This window comes from Gavialis gangeticus, unplaced genomic scaffold (genome assembly GCF_001723915.1).
Source record: "Gavialis gangeticus isolate Ggan-Ray unplaced genomic scaffold, GavGan_comp1, whole genome shotgun sequence".
Classification (NCBI taxonomy): domain Eukaryota; kingdom Metazoa; phylum Chordata; order Crocodylia; family Gavialidae; genus Gavialis; species Gavialis gangeticus.
This window is the reverse complement of record NW_017729019.1, coordinates 3,733,688-3,748,034: the sequence shown is the minus strand read 5'-3', so window position 1 is coordinate 3,748,034 and position 14,347 is coordinate 3,733,688. Positions and strand designations below refer to the sequence as shown.

Sequence of the window (14,347 nt, the reverse complement as noted above, 5' to 3'; positions counted from 1 at the left end):
TTTTTTTTTTTTTTTTTTTTGCGGGAGGAAGGGGGGGAGGGAAGAGAGGGGTTTGCCAAGTTTAGTCTCCAGATGTTGGTTTTAAGTAACCACTCAATATTCAGTTCTAATCAAAGAATTGGGAGGATGCCAGGAAAGGGAGCCCCTCTCCCTCTGTTGACTTGCTAAGCTGCTGTACAGCGTGCTAGAAAATTATCGCTGAAGGAACAACCATATGTTTTTACTCTTCAAACAACTGCCTAACATGAAAGCATGGCTCCGCCAAGCACCTGGTTCTTTGAAAAACGCTTGCACTCTTCACTGCTTGACAGCTTGGCTATGTCTGGTTAATGGATAACAGCAATGGAAGGGTCTGCCCTTGACCTTCACAGCACTGTGAAAGAGAAAGGTCTTGGGCTGCTGTATATTGAAAAGCTGAAGCATGTCTGAAAAAGAGTATGCCCTCACCACATAAACCTGTGATCTAGAACAGTGGTTCTCAACCTTTTTTGTACCAGGACCCATTTATAACATCAGTAGCCAGTCTCAACCCACTGCCCCCACCCCTAGGCCCCAGCCCCCTCATGTGTGGGGCAGTGCCTAGGCTCCAAGCATCCCCTCGCAAGCTGAAATTCTGCCAGGCTGCAAGAGAAAAGACACGGTTTCCCACATTTTTTTCCTTTAAAGAAGAATCCATTTTTAAAGTTTGCTCATGGCCCTTTTGATATATTTTTGCAACCCACTTTTGGATCGTGACCTACATGTTGAGAAACACTGGCCCAGTGGAAAGGACACTGGCCCGGGAACTAAGGCATGAGGGTTCAAGTCCTTGTTCAGCCAGCCTGGAGCAAGTTACTTCCCTTTTTGGGCCTGTTTCTCCATTTGTAAAATGGGAGTCATTATATCGACCGCCTTGGAACACTACTTGGAGATCTACAACAAACGCGCTATGTAAGACCAAGGTATTATACTGTTATTCTTTATTCTGTCTTCTAAACCAAGGTTGGCCAACTTGTAGCACAGGAAGGCTTTGTATGCAGCATGCAGCAGACTGGGGAGGAGACAGGCAACACAGTGGCAGATAGGGAAGGGCGTAGAAAACAGAGCGAGCAGCAGATCAGGCAGGGAGAGAGGATCAGAGTGGCACTCGGAAAAGTTATACAGCTAATTTGTGGCACACCTGCCAAAAAGGCTGACCTGCACTACTCTAAACCCTCTAGAAGATGTGATGCTTTGGATAATGGGATTTTCCAGACACATTTTGTGAGGTTTCAGTTTAAATAACCATTTCCTAAACTAGGAATCAAAACTGCAAATCAGATCACAGACCTTGTAAAGAAGGTTGAGAGTCCCACAGACAATCAGTTAGCCCAGACTGTCCAGATGAGAAACAGGGTCACATGAAATCGTCCATGATTTGTGCCCAGAACCACTTTACAAGGTTACAATTCAAAGAGAAAGGAAACACCCAATTTAGATGTTCAACACTGATTGAGAAGGAATGCCATAAAGAAGTTTGCCTGTCCTAAAATTATTGTTGCATTGGGCCACATTCTCCATGTATCATTTTCTTCCCCTAAATGCAGCATATTCCACTGCAAAAAAAAAAAAAATTGATTCTAACCAAATAGCTTCCATCTGTATCAGTCCTGCAAAACTGAAATATTTGGAGCATTAATAATAAATCATTAATAATTTTTGCTTCCCTTGCTTCTAAAGAGAGAATGGACAGGGAAGAGTGGGACGAGGAAAGTGGAAGAAACCAGCTGCTCTAAAAGTTACACTAGGCTGATAGATCTTGCTGCTGTAAGGAAGTCTTGTGGACTAGCATGCTGAGATTGACACTGCTGAGAAGGTATGTCTTATTTCCAAAAGGTCCCGTCATGCAAATGCCATGTGCATTGTGCATGCATGTATTACATTACAGCTACATGGCAAGCAGAGATGACGTTACAGTCAGTACTGGTCCAGCTAAGGTAGCTGCATACCAAGGTAGCAAACCTACCGCAGCCTGGCCTTCAGCCTGAGCTGCCTACTTGAATAGGTGCCCAGGGTCCTGGATGAGCTTGTACAGTCAGTGCTTAAGTCCATTCAGCTGAGTCTTCACTGTGATTATTACCCAAGCTAGCTAGATTAAAAGCTACCACAGACATGCTTGTATATCCTTTAAGCACTCCTCCTGACTGCAGTGCACACATGCCATGCATGCACATGGGTGTGTCTATGTGTACACCCCTTCATTACCTGAGTAAGTTTTAGGCTCACACTGCTGGCATGAGGTGGCTCCCTTGCCAGAGTAAGAGTTTGGTGGGCAAAGCTTGCAGAAGGACGATCCCGGTTTCGATGCATAGGTGCCTGGCTTGCAGGGGAAGCATTCAGAGGTGTAGGCCACTCCTGGGGGAAGGAGAAGGAGCAAAGGAGAAACACTCAGTGAATAGCACTTGGGCTGCTTCTGTCCAAATGGGCACTGGAATAGAAAGTAGGCACTGCCATTCATGTACCTGTGATGCCAATATTCCTTACAAGCACAGGCTTGGGGATCTTGGACCACACTGAGAAGGCTGTGGTTCTCCAGTACAGGACATTGTTGCCATGAGTCAGTTCCACCTGAGGAGGTAACAGAACAAAAACAGGGAAATGCTCAGGTCCTGACAGGAGATGGAACATGATTTTGTTTGGTCTTGGAGCAGGGTCCAGAGCGACACACGTTGGACAAGGAAGGAGTCTGGCTTTGCGGTGAGAGCAAAGATCCAATGTTGATCTCGCCTACAAAAGCCCAGCTTCAGCCACCCTAGATCTGTAGTGATGTGAGTGGTTATATTCACACTGGCTTTGTGCTACCTTCACATCTGCAGCTGAGAAAAAAGTCATACCCACCTGCTCCCACTCTATGTGCTCCAAACTAGGGAATGCAACAGTGAGGCAACTCTGAGAATGCTGCTTACTGCTACTCTTAAGATCTTGGTTTCTGGTGTGCCTGAGAATGGTGGCAGGAAGCAACCCTAGAGTGGCCACTCCACTGAGTTTCTGGGTTTGGAGCGTGTGAATGAGCAGGGTGTATTCTACAGTAACAGCTTGAAGAGTGGGGTGGAGCCAGCGTAGACATACTCAGTGAGTTTGGAATTGGACCCCAGGGGTCCAGCATTCATTCAGCCCATTAAGTGCTGCCTGCAAACCTTGACCTGCCCTCTAGAACCTGTGTTAGAGAGAAGGAATGTGTCTGGGAGAGTGGAGTTATCCCTAGAGTGACCGGGACCAGAGATTTTGGGTGCTGAATGTGACACCCAACACTTACTACTTGCATGTTAATCTTCCTATGATCTACCCTATGGTCTGGGAGAAGTTACTTCTGTTTAATCTCTCTGCTGCACCTCCAGTGCTAGCTGTGAACTTTGGGGTTGACATGGGGCTTGGATTCCAAAGCCTCCCACACTGCCGGCTGGATCCCACTTAGCTGAACAGAATTAAGCTCTGCCCTTTTGTTTGTACTTACACTGTGGAACTCCCATCCCTTCTCAGTGGTTTTCATCCACCTCGACTCCTCCACGGTTGGCTGGCACTGGTCATTCTGAACCTAGGGCAATAGGGAACTTGGGATGAGGATGCAGCTTCTGGAGGCCTGGCATCAGAGGAGCAAGCTACTGGGTTTTTTAATCACAGTGGACAACAACAGTATCACTCACTGGTCTTTAAAAGGGGCTTTGCACCACCTTCTCAGCTCTACCATCACAAAACAGAGGCTCTCAAAATGGGCCCAGGTAAGACTGCCAACATACTGGGAGCCTGAATGCCACACACCTGACTTATCACATGAAGCAACAGTAGGCTTAAGCTACAGGGACTACATAGCCCGGCATGCAGTGCTCCAGCTCAGAATATCCACACCAAGGTCCCTATGGAGCACTGAGTGCTGAACTTGTGAGGTTTTTTTTATTTATTAAAGCCAAGGACAGCTGCCAGCCATGCTTTAGGGCAGGACCTGTTCTAACTGTTCTTCCTCTAGGGACACTGCAAACAGATCACATTTTCAGCAGCTGCTTTGGAATCAGAAACAAATGAGTTAGACAGACAGACAAACCAATGAATAGACAGATTCCTACAGGCAACACTGAATCATTTCCTGCAGAGCTAGAGGGTAGAGCCTGAAGACTGTCAAAACACATCTCCATCTGGAGCTGAGACAGCCATATGGAAACTTGAGTGGTCTCTGGACATATATACAGGCTAGGAAGCTGCAGTTGTCTTAGCCAGCCAAATAGGATCCTTCAGCTCAGGCAACCGATATGTTTTCTGCAAAAGGTGGAGATCACAGGTTCAAGCCCTGCTGCTGGCCCACCTGGGGACGTGGTGGTTAACCATCACAGGGAGAATCTTTTAAAGGAATGTAAGGTGGAGATTTGTAACGAAAGAGGTGCAACCTCAGGCAACGTACAAAGAACTCGAAGACGATGCTGCTGTCTGGGTAGATGTACTCAAAGGAGACCATGCCAGACTGCTTCAAGTTGACAGCGTACATCAGGGTGGCTGTGCACTCATCTGTGTTGGAGGCAATGTAGTCTCCCAGAGGCACCCACGTTGACCTGGAATAGGATTGAGAGAGAAGCATGGTGGTTGGCAAGTGCAGCACAGGTGCTGCTTGGGATGCTACTGGGGAGGTTAGCACTAGTGTAAGGAAGAGAAACATAAGCTGGATGACAGCTGAGCCCACCAAGATATATCAGCTCAAACTATACTGCAGCAAAAAGGTACATGCTGCTAAGCAGGTCACAAGGGCCAAACCTTCCTCTTTGAGATAAGAGGCCAAATTCTGATCTCCATTTATACAATTTAGATGTTGCCCTTCCCAACAAAGGCCCAGGGTGGTTTATAATACGCCAACAGAATAACTTATTAAACAGGAGGACAAAGAGAACAAAACAGCTTAACGAGAACTAGAATATCAACACAAAGACAGAGACCCTCCCCTCCTAAAAATATATCAGCAGTATGAAACTCAGGATGAGGATCAAAAATATCTCAGCCTAGCAGCAACTGTGCAATGTATGTTGCCAGAGAAATACAGCACTGATACAAGGGTCAAACATAGCCCAGAATGGCATAGCTGCCTAAAGAGATAACTTTCTGCTTCCACTGATTGCTCTAATGGAGGTAGTGGGGACCTCCTACCCCCATACTCTTCCATTAGTTCTTCTGCTTTCCCTAGCATGTCACATGGAGGGGGAGAACCCTGTCCCACTCCTATCTCTGTAATATCTGGTCTTCCCTCTGAGGCAAATAAGATGATCTGATCCTACTGCAAAAGAAATGGGGATGAAAATTAGTAGTGCTGCATCTGCTACAAATAATGCCTAGAAGTTGAATGAATAATTAAAGTGACACTAGAAGTAGGTTACATTTGCAAATTGCATAAATTCTCTTGATAGGGTTGAGTTGCAGTCTTCTGGGGAGTTACTCATAAAAGGATAGTTTGATTGAAGAATCTGAGCTTGCCTCTCTCTGCATGAAGTGATCAAAGAGAGCAGACAAATAAAGGCAGTGTCGCAGAATATAGGCAGTGTGTGGGAGCAGCCTGTGCACAGAGGAGGAGGGTGTGTGGTAGCGAACTCAGGCACTGAGCAGAAAGATGGGGTTGATATCATTCCTTCTGGAGGGAGATGACATCAAGTCTATGGAGCACCTCGCCTATTATTCAGGGATGCTCTGGTTTCACTAAGGGCTTGTCTATATGGGGAAATAACTCAGAATAGTTATTCCACAGTAGCTCTTAGTATGAGCACTCCGATTCCACCTGATGAGTAGTGTGTCTGCACTGCAGTTGGAGAGGTGCAACTGCACCATGGATGTCTTTTAAATTTGGCAACCCAAGGAAATGCCCATGGTTCTAGGAAGCCTTCTTCTGGCCCTGATGATGCTCATGTCACTGCAACTTCATCCCTATCGGGACCCAAACTAGCTAGATTAAAATTAGCCCAGGTGTGCCTACATGCGCTGCAATCACATCTCAGATATGCAGTACAGACACAGTTTAACAGTGCCTGTGTATGTGGAATTAATGTCAACATAGAGACTTAATGTAGGCATTTTAATTCAAGCTCTTTCCGATTACTGATGCATACAGAGTGTAGACACCCTACCAGTTTTAAGCTCACTAAATAAATAGGGTTTAATTCAATTCCTTACCAAATTAAGCTAAAATTCAATATAATTCTATTTTAAAATCAAATCAAGGCTGACCACACTGTATCTTGCACTTAAAATGACACCATTAGTTGAACTAATGCAATCTCTGACTAAAGTAGGCCTTTATTTCCACCTGCAGTTGCATTTCCCTATAGCATTCTCCTTCATTTCCTCACCTTGCTGAAAACTACAATATTACCACCCAGAGTTGACTGTCATACAGTAGTGATGAAAAGGATCCCAGCAAAACTTGTGAAATGCTTTGGCAACCTTTAGGATAACAAAGGCTATGCTTTTATTTATTAATTTATTAATATTTGCATGTTGGCTTACGCTTCTATTGGTCTATTCCACCCAGGAGAACATACAAACACTAACAGACTCTTCCTATGCCTTAAGAAGGGTGTTTGTGCCCAAAAGCTTGTAAAAAACAATTTTTCCTACTATTTAGTTAGTGTAATAAAAGATATCACATTTACCCAAAGAACAGTATCTGCCTGTGCTTTTATCTACTAATGAATGTTAAGTTCCACTGTTGTTTGCAGTATGGTGGAAGTTGCTACCTTAAGGGGATTTGTTCGGCTTGGTTTCTCTGAGATGGAGATCTTGTCTCTTCACTCAAAACAACTGATTCAATTCAGAGTTTTGTTTGAAACAGCCACAAAACACTGAAGGAATGATGTTGCCAACTATAGGTTTGCAGAAGAGTTTATATGGACAGAAGTGGCCTCACAGTTGGGGCTCACCCACCCTCCACTTCCAGGTAGATCCCAGCTCTGGATCCAAGATGTGATTGCTCTGGTTAGGTTTCTGATGGTCAGTCTAAGGCAGGTGCAAGTACAGGACTCAGATATTAAGGGTCAGAAGGAATGGTTGTGACAATCTAATTTGAGTTCTTGTCTAGTACACGCCGGTGGCCCTTGTCCAGAAATCCCTGCAGAGAAACTACTATTTCTGACTGAGTTAGAACAGGCCCACTAGAAAAAGAAACCTAGTCTTCATTTAACCTTGCATCCTTGCTTGTCAGAGCCCTCAGGCTGAACGTGCCTGCAAGAGAGTGCCAAGGTTTCGACTGAATCAGGCTGATGGTATCAGGAAAAGTGGGATCATAGTTAGCAGTAGGAAAGAAATAGCTGAAGTGCAATAGGCCAAGAAACCATCTACCCCCATGTCTGTGTCCATGCTGAGCACCAGATGTTTCAAGTCTGGGACTAGAATCTCAGTAAGAGACAATGGAAATGTGTTCATGGGGAGTGAGATATCTAACCCAAAACTGAAAGTGGCTTGCCTATCTGAGTTTAGCTTCCTTACATACTTAATCATATTAAACATAGCTGCGATTACTCTGTATACAGACACCTCACTGAGCTTTTCAAATCCCACTGCACTCATGGGCCCAATAACATTGTGCAACAGTGCATTTTACAGGTTAATCCAACACTGGGCAGAATTTTAAATAAGAGGGGGGGAGCAATGAGGTTGTAGCCCATCTGCAGGGGTCTGGAGGAGGTGTAAAAGAGGGAAAACTCAGGTCTAACATCATAAAGGCCTTCTTCATGGTGAGAGCTCACCAAAAAGAAAGAAAAGAAACTTCCAAACTGGAAGCCTTTCACACTGGGGTTAACAAAACACTGGGAAAATGGACAAGGAAGGATCTACCAGCATGGACATGCTGATCTAGTAGCCATGTCCACTGAGTGTCAATAAAACAGAGGTGACACTAGTGATATCAGAGGAAAGCCAGATGTGTAACACCAGTGTGAATGTGAGCAGAATAAAACTTGTTAGGGTTGTTACAAAGAAGTCAGCAACCCATACCAACTTCCACTACGGTGTTCAGCACTTCTGAAATTAGGCTGTCCAGCATGACAGGTCAAGGTTGTTGGTGAAAACTCGTAGCTCACATGGCTCTGTTCTCAAGCTGTAAAGCTCTTTCAGCATCTAGCAACAACAGACTCACGTGGTGCAGTTCTCTGCTGATTCTGAGACGCTATCGTCAACCTCAAGGGTGGTTGCCACATTTGCAAAGCCATGGGGTAGCTCATCCCATTCATCAAAGCGAACGCCAGTGCCCAGGGAGTATCTGCCCTCTGCACAGGATTTGCATGACTGGTCTTTCATGTCCAGGAATTCACCTGCTTTGCAAGAAAAGGCTGTAACGTAGGACAGCAGAGAAAGAGAGATTAGGAGAAAGGGACACAGAAAGAGTCTCCATCCAACAATCCCATCTGTATCCATTACTTCTGTGACCCTTGGATCTCAAACCACAAGTCCCCTTACAGAATTCTGGAGAAGTGTTAATGGATTATTAATTATTTGCATTTTACAGGCAGGAAAACTGATAAGGAGAAGGCTGATTTGTTCTTACTCACAGAGCAAGTATAAATTAGCAACAGTGCTATGAAACAGCTTATCACATGCAAAGATTTCTCCATAACTGTAATGTTACAGCTGGGTCACATATGAAATATTGTTTCTAGGTGTGGACAGGTGATGATTTTCAAGCTGATATGCGGACATTTAGAAGGGTCCGAGGCAAAGCCAGGCTTTAGCCTTTTAGTGAAGCCAGAAGTAACTGAGACTGTAAGACAGCCTCGGTTCAAAAATTACCCCAGTCTGCCCAGCATTTATTAGAAGACGTTATCAAAAACATTATTGGAGATTTGGGGAACAAAAGCAGAAATTCAATTTAATCCTTTGCATTTCCATTGATTTTAAAGCCAGAGCGGGGCCATTTTTATCTGGCCTTTTACACAGCACAGGCTCCAGATTTTCACCCAGTCATAAGGGGTAAGGCCCCTACTTGTTTCCTCCCTTTGCATGGGAAGGACATGTGCACGTCATACACATGCATGGTTATATGGGGAAGGTCACAAGCAGTGCGTTAAACTTGCAAGTTCTCACTGCAGTGAGGGCTGCAACTGCAGCATTTGCAGGTACCCTTGAGCCAGCTTTCCTCTTACTATTATGAGCAATGACAGCAGTGACACTGCAGGGGTACAGATTTCAGTAAGGGTGCATGAGGGGACCCTAAGTATGTATGCAGGCTTCCAACCTATACCTTGTATCTGTGCTGATGCAGCTGCACTGCTATTACATGAGCTAGTGTGGGGATGTCTATCTGCGGTGGAATCATGTCTTCAGTTACGGCTTAGATGTAGCCACAAACCCCCCTGAAAGGCCAAAAGGACACACAGAGGCTACTTTTAGCTCTTGTCCAAGAAAGGTGATGTCCAAGAATAAACAAACCATGAATTTATTCTCCAGGCACACAGGCTCAGTCCACAGCGAAGATGAGCCTGCACTGCAGTGGGAGTTCAGGTGTTGTCAAAGCCTTGACATTCTTATGCCTACCACAGATGACGGGTTTTCATGCCATCCTGAGAGGTTTTTGTTCATTAGGAGCTTAAATGTTATATGAACAGCTTATGAATCTACAGCACTCTGCAGTTTAAACCTGTGCTGCTGTCTACTCTAACTCCACACTAAAAATCAACCCAAATCTGGATCCAGATTCTAATCTCTTGAATGTTTACACCCTGTTCATGGCCTTTATCCACCTCAAGCTTTAGGCTAGCAAAAATCATCTAACATTAATGGGAGTAAGCTCAGAGCGGCCTATTGCTATGGCCTATTGCTGCTCCTACTCTGCAATCATGTAACTGGGAGCAGAATCCTGACTTCCTGTATCAGTCTAATTAAACAGTGCTCAAGTCACATCAAGTGTGAATGAAACAAAACTAGTGATAAAAGGCAATTTACAAAATGTAGGAGTGAATCTGAAAAAAAGAGGCATTACCAAAATATTCATAACCAGATGTAATTTTAAGTAGTGGTTAAGTGGAAACCTTTTGGATTGCAGCCATGCATCCTTGATTTTCTTGGTCCAGCAATTCTCCAGTGATCATATGCCTCTCAACTAAATGCTTATTTAAAAATAAAATTAGAAGTGGAAGTTGAGAGAGAGAGACAGATCTCCAGAATCTCCTCTCTGGTCTTTTGCTTTATTTGTTGCACTTCTTTCAAGGGCTACAGTCATATGTTGCAGAGTTGTTGATTGTAGCTGTGCTGGTCTAAGGAGATAGGCAGGCAAGGCTCTTTGGGTAGATGTGATATCTTTTATTAGACTAACTAAATAGTTGGAAAAAGTTCTTTGCAAGCTTTTGGGCACAAACATCCTTCCTCAGGCACTGGGAGACTGAGGACAGCAGCAGTCTCCCAATGCCTGAGGAAGGGTGTTTGTGCCCAAAAGCTTGCAAAGAACTTTTCCCAACTATTTAGTTGGTCTAATACAAGATATCGCATCTACCCAAAGAGCCATGCCTGCCAAGGTCATATGTTGATATCCACAGGGTTGACAGAGATGAATGATGGTAGGATAATGCCCAAGGAAAACAAATGGAAAACACTTGCCAGCTGTTAAAAAGGCTACAACCATAAAAACGGAGAATAACCTCAAATACGAGGCTGTGCTGCAGGCAAGGAACAGCATTTCTGAATGCATCATTGGTTTCAACAGTCAAATGGTTTTCTATCTGACCAAACGGATACTCAGTTCTCTTTAAAGGTCTCCTTCACCCCCCACCCCCCCGCAATCCTGTCTTCCTTTAGTCTCTCCCGTGAATGGCAAAGCAGCTGAAGTCTTAGATAATGAGTGTTTACTGCTATCAAGCAGACAGATTCTCTTGGTACCTTTTAAGGAACTGCACCATTATGTAGCTTATGTAATGCTGAGTTTCATTTGAAGTCTCTATTGTAACTGCTGCATGGGAAAAAACACACTCTTAATGAACAAAGCTTAGATAACGTGGGGGACTGATTCTCCTTTTGCTTACTCTGGATTAACTATGTTGACCTCAGTAGTGTTACTCCTCAGCTACACTGGGATGTAGCTGAGGAGTAACACTACTCCTCAGCTACATCCCAGGCCCAGCTGGGAATCATTCATGCTACTGTTAGTAAGAGAGAAATCCAGCCCAATTCTCCTGACTGTCAGTGGTGTAAATTTGAGGTGAATATTTACTGGTTTGTCTCCATAGGAGCCAGTGGCAAAGAGCTTGCTGACCCAGCAGGAGCTGGAGCTGGCTTGTATCATTTAATAATCCCATAGTGATTTGGACAGACAATGGCACAGCGAAAACGTGCAAGGTAGAGTCACCCCCGCCACACAGCCTCTGGCTCAGAGCAGCCCACACCAGTCATCAATGAACGTGAACCACCGAACAGCCTCAGCAGGCGCTTACAGCATTCAGTGCCTTTGATGGGGTCTGGCAGGCCCGTGCAGAGTCCTGGGGTGTGTGGCACAGCCACCCTCCACCGAGAGCCAAGGCTGTCACAGGCTGTGTACTCATAGTGGTATTCAGACTGGAAGAGAAAAACACAGAAGATCACTAAAGCTGGATACATGCAAGACCTAGCTGGGTGTTCACAGTCATAAGGGCTTCATGCATCTCCCCAGTGCTGGGTCCCTCTAATGACCCCAATGCAATGAATCCCAATTGATATCAGAGCATCCTGAATACGCTGCGTACACAGTACAGGGGCCGACGTGAAGACCGCAGACTGGAATCCAGCCCCAGCTGCAGCCCTGCAAATCAAAACCGTGTCCACTGGTTTCAGTGGAAATATTCTTGATTTCCACTGGTTTCACTGAGATTAGATTCTGAACCACAGGAAGATCCACATGTGCATATGGTCTTCTTTCAAAATCTTACATCCCATTTTGTCTCAGCCGAGCAACCTTAACCAGCTCAATGCATGTCATTAGCATATTTATTATCACCGTAATGGGAGTTTCTCTTGAACAGATTAAGGATCAGCAACTCCAGTGGAATGATTCCTGATTTACTTCAAGTTGATAAAAATCAAGCCCAGAAGGCCAGATTTATAGAAGTGCTTTATTGCCTAATGAAGCAAACAGACACTTTATACCAGGTGTCTATCTGCATCCTGAGAAGTAAATTAGACCCCAGGCTGCTATGCATAAGTGCAAATACTCAACCTGTAACCTCATTTCCCTTCTACTTACACTGGTGGGAAATGAAGGGGAAGACCACTCAAATCAATGAGGAGATGACTGGAGAGCTGAGCCCAACATCTACCTTTAACAACCCAACTCAGTCTCCTAGTTCCCTGGCAACCCTCTCTGACCGCTTCTATTGAGCCGGGAAAACTTGCACCAAAATCTTTAAAACATGAAAGCTCATCGATTCTGCCCCACGTGCCAGATTTAGTGGCAGATTCCCTCATGTTTTCTGCCTGCACAGTGGCATGTAGGAGTGTATTCATCTCACCATTGCTGACTGTAACATGGTCAGGGCTGTGATTATCCATGGCCTGCATTGTTCCCATCATGGCCTGGCACATGCCACTGAGATCACATGGTAAACAAGTGCCGCTGCAGTACACAGCTAGGAAAAATAAGGATCTGACTTCTCCGTCTCCTCTTTCACAAGTTCTCATCAGACATCACTGACAGTTAACTACAGCTGGCAGTGACTGCAGCAGCTGCTGGCACACTGGAGCTGGCTTTCACTTAGTTGGCTCTGAAAAGCCATGGAAGTGCAGCCTTCAGCCATCAAGAACATAACCAGGCTCCCAAGTGAATTTGTGTAGTCCGTGCTCTTGTGGCTCCACTACTACTGAAACCTAAATGAAAACTGTTCCCTCATCCTCTAGCTCTGCCCTGGCCCTGGCCATATCTTTCCTCCACTCATAGGTGCCCAGTACGTGGGGGCCCAAGGGCCCTGGTCCCCCTTGGGAAGAGACCAGGGTGACCACCCATCCCTTATGGGGTGGGACAGTTCCAAAATGGGAACATCAAGTCCCAGTCCGGTGGCAGAGAGCAATTCTCCCAGCTCCCTGCAGGTAAGTCTATGGCAGGGAGGTAGTGGGACAGGGGCAGCGGCTGGGTCTGGTAGCCCAGCCAGGGCGGACAGTGGGACAGAGTCACAGGCAGCTCATCTAGGGGGTGGGGGCAGCAGGTCCCTCCTGCTGCATGCCCTCCCAGGAAGGAGAGTATGGGGAAGCATGTGCCCCCCACATTTGTGCATGGGGTGGGGGCAGATGCGGGCTTCCCACTGCAGCCTCAGAGCTCTGAGCCCTCTCCCTGGGAGCCTGAACCGAACACAGCGCCCCCCATAGAGAGGCACCCCCTGCCCACCAGGCAGCAGCAAGAGCAGCAACATGGAGTTGTGCCCCAAGGCTGCAGCAGACAGCCCATATCAGTCCTTACGGACCTGACCCAGGACACAGGTTCTGGACACAATTATTGCATGCCTATAGGCCTGGACTCCACACCCAATGCAGTGGGGATCCTCGGCCTTCCTTTAAAACAGTTGATGCACAAGGAGGTGCTGCCCTTCTCCCAGGAGTAGGGTGGGCTGGGTTTAATTCCCTCTGCAGTCAGGGGAATTCAAAGACGTGTTTCCTACCTCTTAGAAGAGCACCCTGGCTACCAGGCTGCAGACCCATGCTTCTCTGGTAACACAAATCACAAATTCTGTTTCTGCACAAAAAGAACATTTAAGAGGGAACTTCACGCTGTAGATTGGTGCCTAGGGCACTCTCCTGCAAAGTGGAACAAGTGGGCTTAAATCTCTTCAGGCTGAGGAAATGGAAACTGGGTGTCCCATGCCCTGAGTGACTGTCCCAGTCACTATGCTACTGTATAAAAGAGACACCCCACCTTGAAGGAAGCAAGTGTGCCTACCTTCAAGGGCACCAGGGGGAAACTAACTCCTGAAGGCAGTCCCCAAGCCCTAGAGAGGGAAAAGAGCTCAAGCGACCTGGTTGTGCTCCCTGTGACCTACCTATTTTGGATCCAGTATCAAAGTGCCCAACCCACCTTGTGCATTGTACAGAGTCTGGAGCCCAGGCTGTGGATTCCACACTAGGAGGAAGGACAGGTGGAGGATCGAGTGCCTACAAGTTTGTGTATGCAACGCACAGCACTGTGCACCTAAGTCCCTGTTTGGACCAATAGCCACATCGGAAGTCAGCCCCTCCAGCACCCACCCTTCTGGCAGCAGCCGAGTGCCAATTCCAGTACCACACAGTCCTCACAGAGTACTTTCCACCTGTAGACCTCATTGCACTTTATAAAGGAGATGAGAATCATTAACCCCATCTTACAGATGTGGAAACTGAGACACAGAAGAGAGAAGTTCTTTGGCTGTGGTCCCCCAGC

General features: G+C 46.1%; 1 protein-coding gene across 3 annotated transcripts in view; it reads right to left on the bottom strand.

The window, feature by feature from the left end:
- The window catches only part of KIAA1324 (KIAA1324 ortholog), a 74,217-nt gene that overhangs the window by 39,371 nt on the left and 20,499 nt on the right, over nt 1–14,347 (bottom strand). For all 3 annotated transcript variants that reach the window (XM_019513841.1, XM_019513842.1, XM_019513843.1), the window contains exons 2-7: nt 11,403–11,523; nt 8,120–8,312; nt 4,412–4,559; nt 3,473–3,553; nt 2,481–2,586; nt 2,224–2,373 (exon numbers count right to left, since the gene is read on the bottom strand). In XM_019513841.1, the coding sequence (XP_019369386.1) occupies nt 2,224–2,373; nt 2,481–2,586; nt 3,473–3,553; nt 4,412–4,559; nt 8,120–8,280 (646 nt within the window). In that variant the 5' untranslated portion in view covers nt 8,281–8,312; nt 11,403–11,523. The remainder of the gene's footprint in view (nt 1–2,223; nt 2,374–2,480; nt 2,587–3,472; nt 3,554–4,411; nt 4,560–8,119; nt 8,313–11,402; nt 11,524–14,347) is intronic.